This window comes from Paramormyrops kingsleyae, chromosome 5 (assembly GCF_048594095.1).
Source record: "Paramormyrops kingsleyae isolate MSU_618 chromosome 5, PKINGS_0.4, whole genome shotgun sequence".
NCBI lineage: Eukaryota > Metazoa > Chordata > Actinopteri > Osteoglossiformes > Mormyridae > Paramormyrops > Paramormyrops kingsleyae.
In genome coordinates, this window is record NC_132801.1 from 33,047,754 (window position 1) to 33,070,940 (window position 23,187).

A 23,187-nucleotide genomic window follows, 5' to 3' on the forward strand; every position below is an offset into this window, starting at 1 on the left:
GCTGAGTCTTTACTGGGCAATAAATACACATTTTTTTTTGGGGGGAGGGGGTTAAAAAACATTTTAGGGGGGCTAAAGCCTAACGACCCCCCTGTTTCCATGTTTTTATCATATTGCTTCTCAAGCTTTCCATATGTTTGCTTAAGTTACAGTAAGGCTGTATTATTTTCTATCTGTAAACAGTAATATATGATGTTATATAATATACAGTAATACAGGGCGTCCCCGGGTTGAGAACACCTGACTTACAGACAACTCATACATATGAATGGACTGCCAAAAAGCCTATTACATAAAAAATTTGAGTTAAATAAATGGTTCATAACTAATGCATGCACTACTTTGTGACGTCTGTGAAAACATTGTGCAGCTTCAGCGGTTCGAGGTACAGTACAGTACTATATGTAGTTACAGTTATTATTACTGTATAAGTATTATGTACTGTATTATTATTATAGTTATTATTATTATTATCTGGCCTTTGTGATAATGACATGAAAAAAAAAAAAACACTCCATCAGATCCTGTATAAGAAATATTTTAGTTTTTAGCTTCAGAAAAGATTTAAGATGAAAACCCACAACTGCTGTTTCAGTTGGAGATTTTTTGTGTGTTTTATGTATGAAAAGTGTTTCAGCAATTGAGAAAAAGACTAATTAAAATGACTGAAGACTTTGAATAAAGAAGCAAGATAGTTAAACAAATAGACTTTCTGTGAAAAGCTGTGATAGATGAAGTCATTGCTAACTTAATTTAGCCATACTCAGTTTTATTGTGGTTTTATTTTTATGATTAATAAATAATAAGTGCTTTACATAGTTTTTGAACAAAAGTGTTGATCCATAAATAATGCCACTGTACTGTCTCTAAGGTACACAAAATTACTGCCCGGTAGCATATAATATAACAGGAAAGTATTAAAAGTGTGTTTCTGTTATAGTTGGTTACATCACAAACGATAACGTGCTTTGATTGATTGTCTTTTGCATTTATACACAGGTATTTAATCACGGGACTGACACGGCTCGTCTCCTTGTGCTACACTGTTACAAGTCAGAAATACTGCATATCATCCAGTCATTAAATGATTCGCTGATGCTGATTACTCTGTCCTTCTCATCTTTAATTTCTGTGAGGCTGGACCGCTAAGCTGCTTGGCTCTTGCTGGGACGCCCAGTGTTTCTGAGGGTCATTCTTACAGATCGTTGGATGTAAGGGGGCTGGGGGGGCACAGTGTCTCCCCAAGATGTTCTCGAGATGCTGGCCTCTTCATACTTTTGGCCCCAGCGGTGAAGTCAGTGAAGACAATGGGCCTTCCATCGGGGCAGAGCAGCACGCTGGAGTCTGCCTCGCACTTGGTGGTTCGGCTGGGCCACAGCGCCTCGACGGGGGCGGCCCGGAGCCCCAGGGCACCGGGGGACAGCACCTCCGTCTTCACCATGGCCCTGGGACTCGTTTCAGCCAGGCTTGCGGCGTTCATCTTCATTAGGACCCCTAGTTCCTGCTTTTGACTTTCCAGCAATTCTGCCTTCCCCTCTCTTTCGCCTCCCTCCTCCTCTTCATCCTCCATTTCATCCTCCTCTTCTGTCTCTCCAATCACTTCCCCCTTCATGGTCTCCCCTGTGCATTGGTTCTCTCCACCTGCCGTCCCCCCTAAGTTCTTTTTGATGGAGAGGTCCAAGGGTCCCTCGTTCTGCCAGGTGGTCTTCTCCAGCGCGTGGTGGATGTGGGAGAGCTCACTGCGGATCTTACACAGGTACTCCCAGAGGGGCCGCTGGCTTGGGTGGTCTTCCCTCACCAGGTGTGAGACCTTGCGCTCAGCCTCCTGGTATTCCTGCAGGGCCCTGCTGAAGTCAGCCAGCAGCGCTGCTGCAGTCTCTGAGATCTGCCCCCCCTGTCTGTCCTCTGCCAGGTCCAGACATCTCACCCTCTCAGGCTTCAGTGGGGGCGACATTTCACTCGATAGATTTTCTGAAGCACTTTTCCTGAAACTTGTATTCCAGTCTTCCAAAGACTTTGAATGATGAATGGCAGATCGAAAACTATATGACAAAAAAACAGAAATATGTTTAGACTCAATGCGACTTGCTAATAATATATCAAAACAAGCCACATACTATAAAATGAATTAATAAAATATGGATTTTTAAAATTTCATTAAAAAAAACAAAAAAAACTTTTACAGTGTTTACATTTAGCACGTACCTACTGGGATGAAGGATGCCGTCAGTGGCTATAGAGATCGTTGGGGTGATGTGGATGTTCTTGAGGAGATCCAGAGCACACCCTGCTGTTGTCTTCTTTTCTACTGGGCCCTCAAGGACCTCCATGGGGGCTCCTGTCCTCTTGCTACCATGTTCTCTTACTAGAGGCATGTCAAGGGTTGACTTGAAGCCCCACGCTTTGTTGTCTTTACACCCAGGCTGCACTTTCTCCTCTGTCACCCTGTAACCTGCCTCTAGGGACACTGGCACATGATGATGGGACGTCCAGGAAGCTGGAGGAGCCACGCTAGGACTGGGCCGGAGGGCAGGGACCTTCCACAGGTTGATTTTTGGCGTGAAACCGGGAGAAGAACCGGAATCCAGTGCGGCTGGAGTGGACTGGCCTGGCTTTGCTCCCTTGACAGCATCGACTCGCGCCGCTCCGAATGCGTGCTCGCAGAGAAGAGGGTAATAGAAGCGCGGCGAGAGGAGGGGCCTGTCGGCATGGGGGAGTGAGCTCGACGCCGGGTGCATGAACTGCGTGGCTGACGCTAAGAATGGGAGCTGACCCATCTGACTGTGAGTCGAGGCTGCACCAGGAACTGTGGGGTTGACATAAGAAAAGAGGCTGGGACTTAGTGGGTAACTCACACCGAGGACGGAGAGGTTCAGCCCAGCCGGGTCTGGGCAGTCCGCAAAGGCTGGCGGTGGGGGGTAGCAGGGTAAGGAGCCATTGCTGAGTGGCGAACTGTCCGATTTCGCCTTCCTGTGACTGGTAGCCAGCAAGCGCCACTGTTCAGACAGCAGACTGGGGCCTGACAGACAGCCTTTGGACAGTTTGTACTGCTTCAGCTGGGTCTCGACCTCTGCGGGTCGGTGTTTGAGAAGCTGATCATCCAGAGGAAAAACATCTGTGATCAAAAGGTCTGCTTCCGACTGCCTGGATCTCTTCGCGGCAGCCCTGGTAGAGCTGTCCGTTTGGTCGCTAACCTCTTTTGTTGGGACGCTTACTTCAGTTCCCTTTCTCTGCCCTGTTTCCATGTCACCATGGCCTTCAATCTCTTCCAGACCTTTGTCCACTAAAGTGACCTCTGTCTGCTGCGCCTTTGATTGGTCCTCGGCGCCCGAGAACACCTCCGGAGCCTCTCTACCCGCTCCACGGTGGCGCGGCCCTTGTTGCAGTGAGCGAAGCTGGTCTGGGTGCAGCATGTTCCCCTTCTTGTAGGGCCAATCAGACTCAATCAGCAAGGAGAGAGAGTTCTTGCAGAGGCTGTATTTCATGTGATTGTAGAGATGCGACTTCTCCATGCAGGTGAAGGGACATTGAAAGCATTTGTAGTTGTATGGCTTCCCCCACGGCCGTGGGATGTAATGGGGTTTCTTGGGTTTGCGTTCCTTATGTTTGCACCCGGAGCTGATCTTGCAGGTCAGATCTTCCTTTGACATGGCTGAAGCAGTGCGCAGAAACCACCGTGGAGATGCAGAAGCGGCGCCGGGCGAATGCGTATTTTCGGGATGCTGGGAAGCAAAATATGCTGGGATGCTAATTCCGACTGGCTCTCATTCACGTCTATAGATTGGAAAGTGGTTTTCTGTGGTAGCTGCAGACAGAAAAATACATCCTTCACCCAACTGTTACAAATCTGCCCCCCCCCCCAAACACACATCTGTATTTTTACAGTATTTGAACATTAAAAATGACACACCGCCAAACAAAGTCTCCCGACCGCACCCAAGCTTCCGCCTTGGCAGGGTCAACAATAAACAATTTATCACTCAGGAAATTAGCAAAACAAACGGAAAAATGTGAAACTGTGAGTTTTTTTCTCTTTTAGCCAGAAATATTCAGTCTTAGGTTTCACCGCAGAAATTAGGTCCAGCTTAGTGCATGAGTGCGTACTACAGAGACTAGCGTGTGTTAGAGCATAGCCTGTTAGTATACGCGTGTGTCTCTGTGAGTGCAACGAGCGCTGTTTGGTTGAGTAGAGTCGCCACTAACCTATCTTCAGGCAGCCCTATGTGTCCTGTTCTCACTGTACCTGCCAGAACTAATTATTTCCAGTCGTGTACCAGGCACTCGGAGGGCAGCAGCTGGGGGGGGGGGGGGGGGTGGGGGTGTCGTGGGGGGAGGGGTCGGCCCTTAGGGCGTTCTGCACCTGTGCAGTGGGCACTCCCCGTCAGACCTCGGCGTACGAGGGCCAGCTCTAGGGGGTATAGGGTTACCCTGGGTGGGTGAGGAGGGAGGCATAAGAGGTCCGCACATGGCGTCATTTAATGAGGGCTGGGCACCACACCCATGGGGTATCGTTAGTGCCGGGCGGCAGGAAGTGGGCCAGCACCGGTCAGTACCATGGTTAGCAGCTCCTCCTCAGGAGGGAACAGTGCCATCATTGTGCCACTTACTCTAACACTAAACAAAACCCCAAACTTTGAGCAAAAATATGAAAAACGGGCACATGCATGGGTTAGTATTAAAGCCGGCTGCTTGCAAGGCAAGAAGATAAACAACGAATAAGACTGAAATTTATTAAGCATGTTGGTATTGACTCATTGTCTCAGTGAGGTGATCATTTAGGCTGCTGTTCTGTATCATGTTTATCAAATGATTCCATATTCTGAAATAATTGATTGAGAGTAATAACATCACTTTTGACCTTATGCCATTGTATAACATAACTAAATCCAGTGACGATTAAGTGTCGGATTAGTTTTCTAGTCAGGATTAAGTGTCGGATCAGTTTTCTAGCAAATGCTTAAATGAAGTTCAATGTACACTTTCCATCCAGCGCAAAGATTTCCAATAAATACTTAGTGTTTTCACGGTTAAACTTTTATTGTAAAAACGTAAACAAGAAAAGAAGAAATGGGATTTGTGACGACCAGGGGCAGAACAATATGCAGACACAGTAACCAGCACAGCACTCTACCACATGACTGACTGCTGTGTGATGAAACACTTTGAAAACCTGTTAAATTGGCCCTTCTGCATCACGCATTCACTAATCATTGAATTTTTAAACACTTAATACACTTTTCCACCTTTTATTCTGTTAATAACGTAACCCGAGGCCTATCCTTTAGGGTAAAATTTTTCCCAGAATAAAAAGAGCTTGCCATGAGCTCTCAGTTTCTTTTGTTTCCCAAGTTTATTCTAGGATAATAGCCTGGAACAATATTTAAGGTTCTAGATAAAGAATCAGCTATTTCATGGCTGCTTTTATCTCTTACAACAGCCTATTTACTGTGTAGAACCTGCTGATATATTCGCTGAAAACTTTAAGGCATTACTGAGGAGCTGGATGCAAAACATAGATTTCCAGCGCATTCGGTTCACAAAGTAGTGTGAGCAGAGCCGTCCTGATATGGGATGATCCTGCACCACTAAGGTCGAGGCGGAGGGCCAGGTAGTTAATAGGTCCCACCGGCCAATGACCCACAATGAACTTTCAAATGGAGCCTAACAGCTGCTTTTAGGATCCAGTCAATAAAACATATTATATTATTATATAATACATTATTAACTTATTATACTCGGTCAGTGACTATCCCGGACCGCACGCTACTGAATCTTTTCCTCTCCTGCACACCTCCCCCTGTGTTTTCAGACCCTGCAGCCTTGTGCATAACTTACAGCACATAACTCTGATCAGTTTTGCTTAAATATCAGTTGCTGAAATGGAAATGATTAGCCTTGCTAAAAGCATCAGGAAGCATCGTAGAATAAACTGTAAAACTGATCAGCGTATCAGTACTGATGGATTGTGACCAAGGTGCTGCGTGTGGCAAATGCTTAGGATTACTGCAAAAACAGGTCAGAGGGAACGATGACTTCATAAAAAATACTGATCATCAAACCTGAGGTTTCAACTATATATCTCCTTTGCAACTTTTAAGAAATAATAGGTAGAACAACACAAATAATCCTATCTTTTAATTTGAATTTATACCAGTTCAGACAGTCATATAACGCATGTTGATACTAAAACTGATAGTCTATCAAGAAATGTAAACCTTTTTTTGTATTACACTGTACAGATCAGATTAAATTAGTCAGACCTAATTCATTTAAATATACAGTATACATATTTGCATATGTGCATTTTTCTCTGCAAATTCACCTGCAAAATCCAGTAGCATAACAGATAACCCCATTTTATTTGCTGTAAAAGTCCATTCCCGTCCGCGTGCAGTAGCATGGCTTAACTAGTCGTTAACAAATTGATGCGCTGAGGGCCATCAGTGTCAGGAATATGGTTTTACCTCAAATTTGGGTCAGGACGTCTCCAGCTGTCAAAGTCCGTACCCTTCCAGTTATTTCTGGCTGGTTATTTAAGAGGAAGATGCTGGAGCTGGTCCAGATACCGTGAAGTCCTGCAAAACAGAGTAAAAGCTGAATAAACCAAAGACATTTACACTAACTGCATGTTTATTCAATAACAGCTATAGATACTGGTTACTTTTCCAAGTAAAATAAAGTTAAGCTGCCATTCAAGTGTTTTCAAAATATTTTTTAAATGTTTAACGTTAGAATTCAGACTTGAACGAGGTGACAGTTTTATTTTGTGGTTCAAGTACAGAAACATTACTTGTACAAAATAGTACACATCATAACACAGGGAAATAACAGGCTATTACTAATATAAGCATAAAATTAGGCAAAAACAAAAACAAAAATGTTTCACCCACGATGTATCATTAGTTTACTGAGAGTAAAACTTCCTCCAGTTACACGTGTATTATTTAATTTCAGCACAAATACACACGAGTACAAAAATATTTCTTTAAGTTCAGCAAAAACCGCCAAAGAAACATTTTTAAGATACAATATTTCAGCGCTGGATCAAAACGTTTAGTATATTTACGCTGCACAGATACATACGAAATACAGTTCAGCTGCAATATGCAGTATAATTTACGTAACATAAATAATAAGATAATTGCTCAAACAATACTCATGTACTTATTATTAGCAATAGACTAATGGACCAGAAATACATTTAAATAATTTTTCACCATCACTTCATGCCATCGTCGCTAGGCAAAAAACGAAAACACTGAATTACTCTGACAAAGTTCTACATATTTACAGCATTTCTGGCACTTTTTCAATTTCACATAATAATAAGAACAACCAATGAATTTAAACTGAATTTAATGATCTGGTAAACGACATGCAAATTACGCAATACATCTGAACGACACTTTTCATTCGAAGATTTTGCCACTAATAACTACGCCCATGCATTTAAAGAATTTCATACTATTGAAGATTATCTTTAAAATCTAGTGCAGATTATGTTCACATATGTGTATTTAAATACATATATATGTGTATTTAAAACAAACAACAAAATTCGAGAACAGAATAACGGAAATAAAGTAACAGCCTAAAAATATGTTTATAGGAGAAAATAGCAATCGCGACAGAGATAAATCAATGAAACGATGAAAGATGACAAAACGAGGTCTCGGTAAGATGTTTCAGTAGTTTCACCGTTCAGGAGCAGTTGGTGTGGGGAGCTGCTCTTACCTGAGCAAGCGCGCCTCTGTCTGTGTGCGGCGTGCAGGTGGGTGCTGGGCGGACAGCGCGCACTCGGCTCAAGTGAGAGGGAGCCGCAGCTTGTGCGGGGTATATATTGACTTGGAGCTACGCCTAGGGGCACTACAATACTGCTGCTCCTTCCTCCCTATATGGGACTGTCACATGTGTTTTTACCTCGCAGCTAGGGCACGGTAACGACTTCCTGACTACTGGCTATGACTGTCTCCCCATTAAAACCGGAGGGGTTAGACCCACGAACGGCGTAAGGTGCTCTTTGTCTAGGGAATCACCGGTTTTCAGTCATTTTTTCCCAACCTTATGGTGCATTACATTACAAAGCACACATATTTATTTCACAATTTCTGCTCCCGCCGCTGTAATTGTAAGCATTTAACTTGATGCTTCAAAAACACGAGATGAATTGTCCGAAGCTATAGAGCGCGTCTACGCAACTAAGCAGTTTTCGGGGTAGCGTAATAAACTTTTTTGGCCATTATTAGGGCAATATTATCTATCTTCACACTGCACCTGTGTGGAACCTTAAATTGGACGTTGGTGTAGCATTAACTGCGTTAAACGGAACGCATGAAGCCGGTTTCTTTTTGGCAGATTTTATCCTCTAACGCGTTTCTTTGTGCCCTTGTGCTTTGTGTCCATCACTCTGATAAACTAACCATATATGTGTTATAAAATATATCATATATAATATAACAGGTGAAATCTCGTCTTTTAATTTATCAAACGTGACTCGTATATAAAATGAAGCTTTTAACTCCAGGATCAAACTGTCACTTTATTGTACCTGACGCTTTTTGAAAAGAGCACTGCACTGATTCTTCTTTGTATGAAATACTTTGTAAGGAGACACGAATATATCAATATGCATTGAAACAGCAGTGGGCCGGTTAACAGTTTCTCAAGAGAACTTGTGATGAGGTTTTGCTCATGTCAGTTCACTCATGCATATTTTACACCGTAGTGCAGCCACTCCATCCTTCAATAGAACAAGCCCGGAGTGTGTCCTATTAGAATTTTTCCCAATGTACCTTGATAAATTAATTAAAAAGGACTGCCTTTTTGTGTTGCCTTCCATGTACGCTAATCGCGATTCCCGGTAGAGTGACAATCCCCTTGAGTTGTGGAAAGCAAGCTCACTGAAGGCATATATGGATTGACGGAAAAGAAAAAAGAAACCAGGAATGATACCTGATGAGTTTAGATGACAATCGGAAGTTTCAAGAATGAATACAATCCCTTGACGGCATCCAGATAATAGCATAATGAATTAAAGATGAAGATAATGCGAAGATAAAGCGAGGGCAAGATTGCACAGAGGAAAGAAATATATGTCTGTGTGTAACCTGTGGAAGAGCTGAACGCTGATCAGTTTGCTGGTCAGACCGTCGTACTTGAGCATTTCGCAAGCCAGACTCGCAGCTACGACGTCGCTCCGGGGGCTGCAGAACAAGCAGGCGCACAAGTGAGTTTCTCACGTTTGGGTCGTGGTTAGTTTTCTGTGCAATCGAAAGTTTAACTTAAAGTAACATTATACCAAGTCACTGTAGTTAAACCATCAACCAGGCGAATTCTGGATCTTGTTGAGCTGCTAAGTTAAGGTTTAACGTGAAGCATTATGCCTTTTTAAAATGACCTCTGTGCCCTAGAATGCGAATAGGTTACAACTGCATTCTACAGAGATGTTTTTTGGGCGGGAAGTTATATTTACTATTTTTATTTTAGTTTTTAATGGTTAAATTAGTGGAACCCTCACTTGGAAAAGCACTTAGAAGATGGGAGCATGGGTGGACTGATAATGATTGGATTCATTTTCTTTATATACATTTCTAAACGAAAAATGTTATTAATCTACACAATCCCTTATCTATAATTTGCTTGATCCACTGAATGCTGCCCAAATTACATCTTCCCCTGTTGGTTAGTGCAGAGGGCATGGAGCTGGAGGATGATATCACCAGTTGGGTTTGGTCCACATGGCGCCAGAGCGTATAACGTTCTATGCAGGTATGTCAGGCTTCCTGTTCCACTCGGATGGACAATACAGCCCGGTCCAGCTTGGCATAGAACCTCACAGCCTCCCAGGGATGTGATTAGCGCATTGGTGCTGAGGAGATGGATATGTTACAGACATAAGCTGTGAGATCAGAACCAGGGGCGGTGACTGATGCGTGTCTTATACAACGGTCCTGCCTGCCTCACCAGCCCCCTCTGCTTCTGCCCCGGTCGCTCTCCATTACCCCCTCTCTCTCCTAGCCTCTAGCTTGCTCTGGGTCGACTTCAGGTTCTTCATTTCTTTCCTCTGGTCCAGTGGAAGGCGTCTGCAGGGCCCTTTGGGAAATGTCAGGGTCCATGTGCTATCGGAATCGGGCCTTTCGCGAGCGATCAGGCCTGCTGTCAGACGGGGGAGAGGAAATCGGGAGTGACAGGCTGCTCCATAGGGCTTAACCATCTGTACTAAAAGTGACAGCAGGGGGAGCGAGCCCAGAAGATGCTTGACAAATCAGGAGAAACAAGAAGACCGGGAGTGAGATGGAGAGGGGAGAGAGGCAGAGACAGCTCCTCCAAAGCCGAGACGCTGGGGACGGTACGTCAGCTTCCCAGAAAAGTTAGGCGATAGGGAGGCCTGCCATGTTCCTGAGATCCCGAACACGGCTCGCAGTCTCCATAAGACATCCAGATCCATTCCCTCTGCTTGGACGGGTGTCTTCATTACGGCGACGATTCGTGGCTCAGCCGACGTTAGCACGTAGCGTCCGTGTATCTCCATCCGGGAGAGTGCTTCTCCGGAGGCAGGCCGAGGCCAGTCGGCAGCTTCAGAACTCCGCTCTGCAGGAATGGCATCAAATGTTTGTGGGTGCCCAGAATTTTCCAGAAATAAAATAAGAGAACAAAAGGGGTTTGCGGTCCATCAGAAATTTGTTGCACATCTTCCTTAGTGCCCCTTCTGACAGATTATACCTAATAATTAATCCATCCCCATGTCCATCCACCGTTCCATAGCTGCGTATTTGGTAAAGGGTGGGGGGGGCCTGGATATCCCAGGCAGGGATGGCCAGTCTATTGCAGGGCACACAGACACATGCTCACACTCACACACACACACGCACACACATCATGAAATGTATAAGCAGCTTCACATAGAGTATACTTAATTACCATGTACCCAATCTATATTTCTATGGATGAAAAAGTTCTGGACAGAAATCTTTCATGACATGTATGTCTTGTTCAAAATTCTCTGTTTTATCTAAAGGGACACATCACCAAAATTATATATAGTTTATTTTGTTTGTTGGAGGATTACAAAATCATCTGTAAGAAATTATCACTTTCAGCACCTTTCATCTGGCTGCTTGTTTTTCCAATAAAAAGTCATATAGAGGCATTAATATTGTGATCTGCACTGGAACTCTGGGAAAAAAAATCTAAATCAATACCTGCAGCCAAGGAACACCTGCCTTCCACTGAGTGACCCCTGTGTACGTAATTGCCCGTCCCAAATCATTATGATAAAGTTCTTAAGATTATGTTGTTCTAAAACTTATGTTGTGATATTCACAAAAAAAGGGTATTCTTACCATAGTCAGACTGTCATCCTCAGTTTGCTGTGAATCCTGAGGTGTCAGGAAATCTAAATCATGACAAAACTGCCAATGATCAGCTGTGATGAACACGGCAGGAAACGGAACAGATTTTAAGCACCATTTGATTTAGATTCATTGAACACTAGGAATAACAGATTGAGCGATCACATTAGTTTGGAATCCACCTTTAGTAGTTGCTGTAATTATTAGCCCTGCAACCCTAACCAGGATAAGCAGTTACAAGATTGTGTAGCATTAATGTTGACCATTTAAGACACTGTGAAAATGAGGTTTACACAGAACGTGTTTTCCGGAGCACAGCAAGGTTGCAGTTGAGCTGGATCCCGGGAATTTCGGAGCTCCAGCAGAATGCATGTTCATAATCCGATTAAAGGCAAACACAGGCACCTCGAGCAGCATAACCCTGAGGGGGCCTCCCTTCTGGTGCGGCAGCTGGTGAGACTGACAGGGACACTCCATTTTGACAAGGGGGAGAGCAGACTGGGTGGTACTCCTCTATACCTCCTGCAGGAGTCCAGCTGTGCATTCACATCTCCAGCTCAAGGCCCAGAGTGACTGCGCGTTGAAGGGAGAGGTGCTCCGACCAAAGCAGGGGGACTGAGAAAGAGACGGGCTGTTAAATAATTTGCTGGCAATCTGTCTTCAGAGGTTAGTCAACAGCAGGATGACTGGAATTAACAGGTTAAGAGGGCCTGGTCAGGCTTGTCAGCTAATAATCTCCCTGTGAGTACCGAACTGAGATTACAAGGTGGCACCATGACAGCATCCATCTGCTAGCTGAATGGAGACTGGAGCCGATCCAAGAAATGTTACAGCCTGGCCTGACTCTGAGAGCAGCTATTCTTAAAATGAGGGAGCTGGAGGGGCCGGCAGGGGGGAGGGAGCGTGCTGCCCCCTCGGATCAGGTAAACACTCATCTGGGTTTTCTTCCAGTGGCTGGTTTGTGCTCTGATGTTGGAGAAATAGCAGCCCCTCTCTAAGCCAGAGCTTCCAGGCACATTAACTAAACTCATATCGCTCTCAGCCACTGTTAATTATTAAACATCCCCTTTTCCTCTTTCTTCTCCGTTGTTAGAAGAGCACTTTATTGCAAATAAATATATAGTATAAAACCATTTAATGGTTGACCCAGGGTAAGAGTTTGCCTTACATTCTCCTAGCATTGTATGGTACAGCACGGTATAGTATAGTGTAGCGTAATATAGTATAGTATAATACTTTGTGGTGTAGTGTAGTGTAGCATAGTATAGTGTAGTCTAGTATAGTATATAGTGTCTAATAGGAAAAACAGCCTTTGACTCCTTAAATTTTTCTGCAAAGCAACACAGAGCTAAAAGCTGGAATTATTCATATCTATGCACATAATTTCCTGGTTATTAAAGAGGGCCGGTCTTTTCTCCCAGCACCAGAAGTCAATTTCTACTAAAACTTAAAAGCAAATGAATGAGGCACTGTGAAAGTCTCCCATTATACCCAAGTTTATAGCCAGTTAATCATCGGTGTGGACTGTCCTGAATTGGAAGTATCAGTACAGTACATGCTGTTATCTACTCTCATATCCGTTGACTTTGCATTTTTAAAAATCCATTCTATAAACACATTTCAATTTTTTTTGTTTTCAGATATTTTGTTTTGCTCTCTGGATTATCGCTTCTCATGGGCTGTATTATTACTTTTTTCTCCTTCAATTTAAATAATCCGCCCAGAGATATGTGAAAATAAATAAGTGTGCCAGAGCAAAACAGTGACCGGATGATCCCATTTGGAGATGCCCTTATCGTTTTCCACACAAATCAGAGGGCCTGTTCTCTTCACTGTGTGGCCACAGGGCTCGATTTTCTTTTAAATAAAAGAATCTCATCATGGTCATCATGGAAGTTGGCAGCTTAAATGTTTTGCTGTGTTCAATATCAAGGTAATCGGAACAGACGGGTTTCACTGTGATACAAATTGGCACAGGGATCGTACCGGATGGATGAGAAACTCAGACGTGACTGACTGCTTGTCTGGTTGGGCCTTTTGATGTTTCACACGTTCATATACAAGGCTGGACACGCATGACATCGCGCAAATCCACCCAGATATATCAATGTGATCAATTGCCTTGTACGACCCAGCAATGACTGGATGGAAGCCGGGAGAGCATGACTACCCTCTGGGGCACGCCACGCTGTCACACCGGCACTGCCGTCTGCAGACCCCGTTTAGCCGAGTCCGAGAGACGAGAATAACCTAGAGGGGGAAAATGGGTCGGCCTCCAACGTCACGCGGCGAGGCTGAAAGGTGAAGCACGTCCTTGGAGAATATGCTTCTCCTTTGATGCATGAGCAGGGTTATGCCTCGGATGATGGATGCAGAAGCCAATTAAAGAAAAGGCGAAATGTGAGCCAAATTTCCATGCCGGGTCAATGGAAGCCAGAATGTCAAATCAAAACTCAGCGCGCTCTTAATAAACATCATGCGTAAATGGCATTCAATCAGTAATGAAAATTTAGATAATTTTCAAAAAATAATTAAGAATTATTTTTTTAATAATTGACCAATTGTATCATATGAAAAAAGTGCTTTGTCTGTTTCTCAGATACCTTTGTTCTATCAAATGTGGCCACAATATACGTCAATCTTGTATATTAGGTATAAATAATGTAATATACTACGTATAATATAATTTATCACAATATAACGAAGGAATTTGGAGACGTTTTATTATGCGCCGTGTGAGTTCTGTGCACTTCTGTGAATGCTGGAAACCAAAAAATGTTTGAAGGTTGGCAAAATGACCCATTTTTGTGATGGTTTCATTGAGTCTCTTTATTTTTCACTATACGTTACTCTTACGCTTTAATCTGTGTGATTGTATATAAGCAGAAGCATATTTCTGCTACCTGAAAGTACTCTGGATTAAATGTAATGCTTTTTTAATGGCATAAATGTAACTGTGTTTACGATTTTTGTGCAGGTGAATGTATCTGTTAGCGTTTCTTGCAATCCGACGACCATGTGACTTATGGTAATTTCCGTTATTCCTCACATCCTCCCTAAGGGTTGGCTGGGGAAGCTGACGGAAGGTATGACAAGAAACAGGTGCTGTTTGGATGGAGGAACCTACTCGCTGCACGGACACCCTGAGGACTTTAGGGGGGGGGGGGTCTTGTCCTGGAACCTGGGGGTGTCACCTGGCGAAGAGCTGAGAGACGAGGGGGAAGGAGGAATGAAAAGAAGCAGCCGGTCCTGTCGGAGAAAGTCAGGTCTCCTGCTCATCTACACGCTGACCTGGGGCGAGCGAAGCAGCTCATTTTAGCACAGAGAGCACAGGTCCAGCCTTCCATTGGATGTAAGCTACAAGGACCCCCATATGTGTTTAACTACATGGTGGGCTCACTCAGCCAGTGATCATTCGATGAAGCCCTGCAGAATGGTTAGTCTCTAAAGGGCTTTCCTCTGTTTCCGATTGTCATACTAATACACTTATCCAGCTCCCGAGATGGACTGGCGTCACATGCAGGGGGTCTCCTGTGCATCCTGGGATAAGCATCAGACTCGCAGTGAACCTGTACTGGATAAGCAGTTATGGATGGATGGATGGATAAGGTGGGGTGACACAAATGTACGCTGCAAGTACAACAAACCTACAGGGGAGCAAGCTGACGTAATGCACCTTAAAATGCCTTAACTAAACTTTGCTAAGTATCCTTGCTGCAATAATACAGTTGAGCAGCTGAAAATTCCACATATTATATTTAACTGTTCAGCGATGGAAGCTGGAGCTCAGGGCAGAGTCCTGCACGGGTCCACTTTTGGAGACCCGCACCCGCCCGCACCGGCACAGTACAGCACCACACCCGCCCGTGCACCCGTGATTATTTCAAAGTTAAATCCGCACCCGCCCGAGCCCGTTAACATTTCACCGCTACCCGCCCGTACCCGTGATAAATTACACACAATTATTTTTTCTATGCACCTCTCAACGTGACAAGCGCTAGGCCTACTTGAATTTTGAATTGAAACGAAAAAATCTGTTTAACACAAAATCAAATCAGATAGACCTAAGCTATCCATACTGTGACGAGTGTGAAAGAGAGAACACGACGACACGCTTCAGCAAGGATTCAGACGTGTATGTGAATGTCTGTCGAGGCGGTTATCTAATGGTGCGTTCCGAATTGAGTGAGATCACGTCCGACAATCTCCCGTTCGAGCTACCACATCTCGGAACAAACATGGCTGCCTCCATTAACACGCTGCTGTGTGTTGTTGCTTCATATTTTAGCAGATTTGGAGTGAGATTATTTTTTCCGAGAGACAAACAAACAAGAAACACAAACTACTCAAACCACGTTAAAAGCTTTATAAAATATTTTAGCACATTCATAGCAATATTCTTTTTTCGAGAGGCAAACAAACTACAAACAAACCAAAGACACTAACAAGTCTGGTAAAAATCTGATATTGCATGATAGGATACTGTTTACGGTCATGATATGGTATTCTCTAAATCGAACACGTGCAGTTACATTTATAACTATTAATACATTTAACAAAATAAACATCTTTAAAGATTTATAAAATAGAATTACTGTTGAGTGTGTAAGCCACCATGTTGAAATTGCATCACAGGGGCAACTTGGACAACAAAATCTTGTCCGACATCAACGTCATAAAAGAGGCGTGTTTCCGACGGGAAGTGAGGTTTTACGTGACGTTTCGTGAGGTTTTCATCCGAGTTCCGACTTGGAGAGAGATAATCAAAAGCACCGTAAGGTACCCCCGACATACTGAAGACACTGTGATGATGACAATTTGTACATGATAGTCTAATACATAGATATTTTTCGCTTATATGTTATTTTTGCAGGCAACAATACTGTTTTGATTGACCTGCTACCTGCCCGTGTGTAATGAAGTACCCGCCCGTAAAATTCCAGAACATTAAAATCCGCCCATTTCAGCAACTATCTGCGGGTAACCGACCCGGTGCAGGACTCTGGCTCAGGGATCCATGTTACAGCCTCCCAACAGGGAAGCTGAGGCTCTGAACAGCAGCATGCACACACACACACTCACTCATACACACACACACTCATACTCACACACACACTCATACACACACACACACACAGGTTTGTAATTATATCTTTGTGGGGACTCTCCAATCATTTCTATGGGGAAAACTCTAATCCCAAAACGACGACCTTGAACCTTACTCAGCCCTAACTATAACCAAACCAAACAAAATACAAGACTTTTGGCATTTTTCTTTTTTTGATTGCATTCACAGATCTTTGTGGGGACCTGAAAAATGGTCCCCATAAAGTCAAAATAGCAAGTTTTTATCACATTGTGGAGGACATTTGGTCCCCACAAAGCAATATAAACCTAATCCACACACACAGATGCACACACAGCTGCAGCACGCAATGTCAAACTCCTGCCTGACCTGCAGCTCTAAGCGCCTCATCTCCAGAGCAGCGGTTGGGTGAGAGTCTGGTCTGTAACCACGGCGAGGGCTGTCTGGCCGAGCGGGAGGAATGCAGGGAGACAGGACCCAATCGCCAATTCCCCCCAGGTCCCCTCGCCTTAAAAATACAAGTCCATGTTTTAGCATACCATATGTTCACCCCCACACCCCCCTCAGCAAATAAACACGTAAAGAAGCCATAGCTGGAGGCCCTTTCTCTGCCTCTATCTCTCTCTCTCTCTCTCTGCCTCTTCCTCTCTCTCTCTCTCTCTCTCCTCTCTATCTCTACTTCACTTTGCTATCTAACGGTATTTGTAGTTTTCAAACCACGGAACGCCACACTTTGTTTGTCCGCCTCTTTGTCTGTTTGGCTGTCAGCAGCCTACATGATCAGCCGCACAGAAACAGGCGCCTGGTGGACTCCCTGAATTAACTTTCAGAGGGTGAATGAAGGGCGTTCCGTTCTGAAGCCTCTAACATTCTGAAGCCTCTAACAGATGGGCAGTGTGTGTGCGGGCAGGACTGGGAGGAAAAATTATTTCCCCTTCGGCCCGATAATTGACCAGCCATGGACAGATGTGCCCAGGGCAGTTGGGCACAGGAAATGACATCACACAAGTGGATTTTTTTTTTGGCCCCTCAGGCTTCCTCGTTTCTCTGAGTAGAGTGACATGGGCATTCTGCGGTCATATTTATTGCAGCAGATTACGGGTAATGGTGATGCAATCAGATATTAAAATATACACCATTTTAAATCATTTCAAGTGATAAACGGTAGATTTGTTCAATTATAGTATAATAATATAAGTATAGTAAGAAATACTAAGACCTTAGACTGAGTAATAATTCAGATTATACCTCAACTGATAAAAATAAATGCTTCAGGTGATTTTTACTCTCTGTGCCGGGAAGACTGAGGTCCAGAGGGCAGAGTGAGCAGGACGCCGCTATTCTGGGCCTGTGCTGCTTGAAGCAGCTTAAAGTTTCATTCCTTATTAAAGAAAAAAAGGTGTATTTTCACATCAGGCCGCTTAAGTACCCTGACGTCCGTCGCTAAAGCGCCTCGTGGACGGAAGGGCCTTGCAACTTTCATGCGGCCTGCTTGTGCAGAGGCATAAACGCAGTATTTCATGAAAGATTTTTGTTTTAATTGATTTCAAGTTGCTGAGATCATCTTTCGCAAACAAGCAAGACCCAAAGAAGTCAATGTGTGGGGTAGTTCGACGAGTGGGGAAGAACGTAGCACTACTGAATCACGTAAATGGAGATTGTGTGACAGAGATTACCCGGAAGGTTATTGGGTCGATGCTCACAGAACTTCAGTTCTTTTCATGCTGATGGCGATCCTCTTCGTGTTGTCAGTCCCTCCCTCACCCCCGCCCTTTTCATTTCACGGCTGACCATGCCCCTCTCAGTGTTTTGCTCCCCCCCCCCCCATGCGACAGCCTGCCTTTGCGACCAGCCCATTGAGTCATCACTGACCCTCCGCGGGATTGGATCTGCCAACCCAATTGACCAAGTCACTGATCTTTAAATGCGGCTCTTGGGGCCTGAGAGGTTCCTCCTCGCTCTGATCACGGAGTGGGCGGGCAGGCTGGCGGGTCGCCACGGCAACGCTAACGAGAGCCGACAGCTCCTCGCCGCTCAGGGCGACGGCCGACTCGAGAGTGTGGGGAGAGACTGCGAGGTGGGGCCGCTCTTTCGGGGTTGGGGGGGGGCAGCAGGGTTGGGCAGAGAGTCGGGATGGTTGTCATGGAGCATAGAGGGTATTTCCAGCTCAAGCTGAGCATCCCCCCACGCCCAACTTCTGGGTCCTCCACTTGCCCCTACCACGCACTCTACCCCAAGGGTCCCTCCTGTGGCGCTGATGCCCCTGCCCCCCACCTCCACCGCAATACAGTTTAGCTTCTGTCATTCGGGTAAAATGGGTGAATCAACTTTCCCACCAGAGTGGATGTGACAGGATGGTAATGGACAGGACAAAGAGGGTATTTATGGAGTATTAGTAAACCTTAATAATTCAGCACTCACTGACATGAGGTGGATCCATCCGCCTTCACCGCCAAGCTTCTCTGTTTCTGTGACAAGCGTGGCTTCGTGCATGTCACATGACTGAAAACATGTGACTTGAGCAAATTAATGAAAAAAGCCCCATTTCTAGGTTACAGACCCAGACGTTTCAGGATCTCCATTAGCTCACAAACGCTAACGATCATCTTAATGGGATGCGGCCATTGGACTTTGCAATAAAGTGGGCAGTGAAAAACTCCACTTAATTATGCAACCCTGATAGGCAAAGAAATTAAATAATGCCATATCATTAGGGTGTGCGGAGCCAGGCCCGGCTCACACCAATTAACCCTAATCAGAATTTAGCGGGTCACAGACTCTTTGCCAAACAGACAGGTAGCCCTGGGGGGTTCATCAGTCCTCCCAGCTAACGTACCGGCTCAAAACTCACACTTACGGACCTATATTTCGGTTTTACCATTCAACCAGGCGAACAAAAACCTGTCATTATCCTGACTTCAGTATAATAGGCTGAGATGGTTCACAAATCCCCATCGCTCCCCGCTCAGTTTACTGTTACACTCAGAAGTCTCTAGAATCCCAAGCCCTCGTGTCTGAGGTATTAGGTGGCCTGGCACTATATCACAGTTCCGACTGTGATAATATCAACCCGCCCATTTTATGCACCCCCCCCCCCCAAAGTCTCTGCTCTCAGGGCTGGAAGAGACGTGAATTGTGATCAGGATTGGCACTGTAGGGTCTGGAGTTGCAGGTGCCTTGCTGGTGGTCTCTGTGGCCTATTAGGGTCCCGCTATTGGCCTGTCAGGAATCCGTAACGCTGACAAAACAGGCCCTGTCAAATTAGTGTGCATGGAGTAGCGGGGTGGGGGGCGGGTGGGGGGGAAAAGGCGGGAGCACACCCGCTAATATGGACGCTAAGCGAAGCTGACAGCCCGGCCAGTCGGGAGACGGAGCCGGAAAGGGAGCCGGCCGAGGAGGGAGAAGAGGCCGTCCTAAGGAGACTCGTTAGCTGCAAAGCGCGGCTCAAGCAGGTCAGGGCAGCGCTCCATCTCTCTGTGTATGTGGCAGTGCCACCTGCTAAGCAGCTATATGGGCACCAGCGGCGGGCACACGTGGGGATGGGTACACCGCATGGCCATGCCACCCCTTTCGGGGGGACTTTAAGATCCCCATTATCTGTACGCTGTTCCGAAAATCTTTCTGCAGTGATCATGCTCATCAGTCTACCTGTCATAACACATTCCCATTTGTCGTCTCAACTCATTTATTCCTGCAGTATTATTACATGACTATTGGTCACAATTTGCTCAGCTGGATGAGAGCGATTTTGACCCCCTGAGCTTAAACAGTGACATGTGCCAGGATTCTGAGCCCTGTTTTTGGGCTGACCTGGAGAACTTGGTTTGGTTTTGTCCTCTGAAGTGCGAAAGAGAGATGCGACCAGAACAAACAGGGTATTCAGTCCTTTACTCCACCAGCGCTAAAAATACAGGCGGGAGAGTCGCCCTGCGCGAACGTTCCGGATGGTTCTTCAGGTGACTGTGAGATGCAATGGCCTTCAAGCAGATTAGGCCTGATTGCTCCTCTAGAGAGATCCTACGGATGTCACGTCACTCAGAGGCCAGATGGACACCAGCTCGGCCAGCAGAGGGTCAGCATCCCACTCGAGCTGCCGTTCGCCGGTCCCGTGAGCTCATCGGAGCCGATCCCGCGCCCGGCCGAGCCAGTCCGCCACTCCTGGCCCCAGGATCGGCGGGACGCGGGCGTGGCTGTGGGTCGAGTTGGGCGCGGCGATGCCGGGGGAGAGGCTGCTGAGCCGCGGCTTCTCCTCCCTGTCTCTGCCAGTTGTGGAGAGCGAGAGGCTGATGTGCAGTGGCAGATTCCCCCTCGCAGCCCAGAGCCAGCCCAGAGCCACTGCACATGATAGTTTTAATTGCTTTCAATCTTTCAGGCTAGTCCCTGCCAAGAGGCGGAGAATGTGCTTTTGTGGGTGTGCGGCCGCGCGCGTTTGTGTGTGTGTGTGTGTGTGTGTGTGTGTGTGTGTGTGTGCGGTGTTCGTGCCGTCGCATGCGTGTCTGTCTGTCACTGTTTTTAAAGAGAGCGCTGCTGGAGAATGGAAGGATAACAATGAAGGAGACTTTTCACTTTGTCCAGATTTTCTTCTCCACAAAGCTGGGAAATTGCAATGGATTAACATTTAGTTGGCTTCTGGTGATAGACATAAGTGGCATAAAAGCACAAAGTATCCAGAATGGCAACAGATTTCATGTGCTTAAGAATTTTTTGAAACTTTAAGTACATGCATATTTTCTTAGAAAACTATGCTGTGCAAATTTTAAGCGCATGGTCAAATAACTGTTTGCAGAGATACTGTATATTTTAAAGTTAATGTTAATAGCTACAAAGAGATTATCCATCCATCCATTAACGTAACCGCTTAATCCTCACTGGGGTCACAGGGGACCCGCAGCCTATCCCAGGAACAACAGGCGCAGGCAGGGACCAACCCTGGGCGGGCGCCAACACACCACAGGGCGCATACAAACACAGCCACACTCTCACAACTACAGGGCCAATGTAGACACGCCAATCAGCCTATCCTGCACGTCTTTGGACTGTGGGAGGAGAACGGAGCCCCCGGGGAAAACCCACGCGAACACGGGGAGCAGAAAGGACCCAGCAAAGAGATGATATTTTATTCATTTTTTTATAAATGGGTTTCAAAATAAACTAAAATTCACAAGCTTTTTACACTACAAAACAAACCAATGAATAATCTACAGCGATTGCAAGTATAAAGTAACTGCGAATGGTGGTCAATCTCATTCATTCAGTCCATTCAGTAAGAATATATGGCTGCTAGATACATACAAAAACCTAGAAAGTGATGGTTTGTGGAGCCACCATGTGACGCCAGTAAATTAAACTAATGCTGAGTACTGATCTGTGGAAACCTTGCACCTCTATTACTCGGAATATCTGTAATACCCACGAGGCTGATGCATATAGCAAACGCCGACAGACAAATCACTCTCAAAATTGCCCTGTAGGATGGAGCTCAGCACATCTGCAGGTTCGTACACATTAACATTGTCCTAGTGCTCCTCAGCTGGCAGCAATCGGCGGGTGGATTGGACTGCAGGCGCCCTGGATATGCACGCAGAAGGTGCCAGGCTGGAGAGAAGAGGGGCTGCATTCTGGCCCGCAGATGGTCATTTAAGGAGGCAATACATCATGCCTCATTACCTGTGTCTTCCAATTAGAGGACCCAAGTCTCGCTTGAATGATGGACCCAACATAATTATGGAAGCCACCCCAAACTTCAGCTACTGGAGATGACCAGGTAGCAGTGTCAGATCTCCTGGGATCTCGCCCTACCTATGCATTGGTGAAGCACTGTCAGATTATACTGTTAGATGGACAATATGGTTTCTCCACAGCGCCGAACTCCTTTGCCTGCACTGCTCTCACTATTTCATCCACCCTGGACACTGTCAGGTGTTGCAAGGCAATCTGTGTACCCATGAACGGCATCCAGCCCCATCAAGTTCCCTTCGGACCATTTCGTTGACACGGGATACTGAACCCTCCAATCAACACGAGGCTTGCATACAGATTTCGTCACTGCAAAACTCTCTCCTGTCCAGATACCACATAGACCCATGTGACATAGAAGGGTGGAATAGGGTTTTCTTTGGGTGTGGGTTCAACAAAACTCAGACAAAAGAATGAGATTTAAAGACAGTAGAGAAATATGCAATAAAATAACAACAGCGACTAGGCACAAGTGATAGAATGGGTTTGTCACCTGACCTTGCCATGCCCCAGGACGTCCAGTGCCTTCCCCCACCCCCCCGGGGCTCATAGTTACGATTAAGGATGCTGCACGGTGGTGCGGTTCACTCCCCAGCTACTGTAGCTCTGCTACAATGATGCGTTTCCTCCGTTCCCAAAGATGATGTCATCTTCTAATGACCCACTTACAGCCAACGCTACCTATACCTTTCCAAACAGACATTAACGATCGGATCCCATTTGTAGTTTCATGTCTACTTGCCTCATATCAGCAAATATAATGTTTACTATTGGATTTCACATGGGACGTAATATTTATCGTCTTTTATTGTCAGCTTCAGAGATGTGATACATGGAGTTATAACCTAAGCTGAAAAATCATTCTTGTTGGTCATAGTGCAAATCAGCAGTAAATATCAAATACTGAGACGTATGAACATAACATAAGTATGACATTTTAAGACATGGACATTCAGGCAAAGACAAAGAGATACAGTTAAATTTCTTATGGTTGCATAGATTTGGTGCAGAATC

General features: G+C 45.4%; 1 protein-coding gene across 1 annotated transcript; it reads right to left on the reverse strand.

Annotated features, from left to right (window-relative positions):
- Nucleotides 1-788: 788 nt before the first annotated feature.
- prr35 (proline rich 35) lies at nt 789-7,865 on the reverse strand. Its single transcript, XM_023819222.2, has 4 exons — nt 7,735-7,865; nt 6,465-6,575; nt 2,206-3,805; nt 789-2,042 (listed from the first exon to the last, which is right to left on the reverse strand). The coding sequence occupies exons 3-4, from the start codon at nt 3,648-3,650 to the stop codon at nt 1,196-1,198; spliced, it is 2,292 nt and encodes a 763-aa protein (XP_023674990.2). The 5' UTR covers nt 3,651-3,805; nt 6,465-6,575; nt 7,735-7,865; the 3' UTR covers nt 789-1,195.
- Between the last annotated feature and the right edge of the window lie 15,322 nt (nt 7,866-23,187).

Coding starts and splice junctions, on each gene's coding strand:
- prr35 (XM_023819222.2), bottom strand. CDS start 3,650: ATGTCAAAGGAAGATCTGACCTGCAAGATCAGCTCCGGGTGCAAACAT. Junction 2,043..2,205: donor GGCATCCTTCATCCCAGTAG/GTACGTGCTAAA, acceptor TTTGTCATATAG/TTTTCGATCTGCCATTCATC.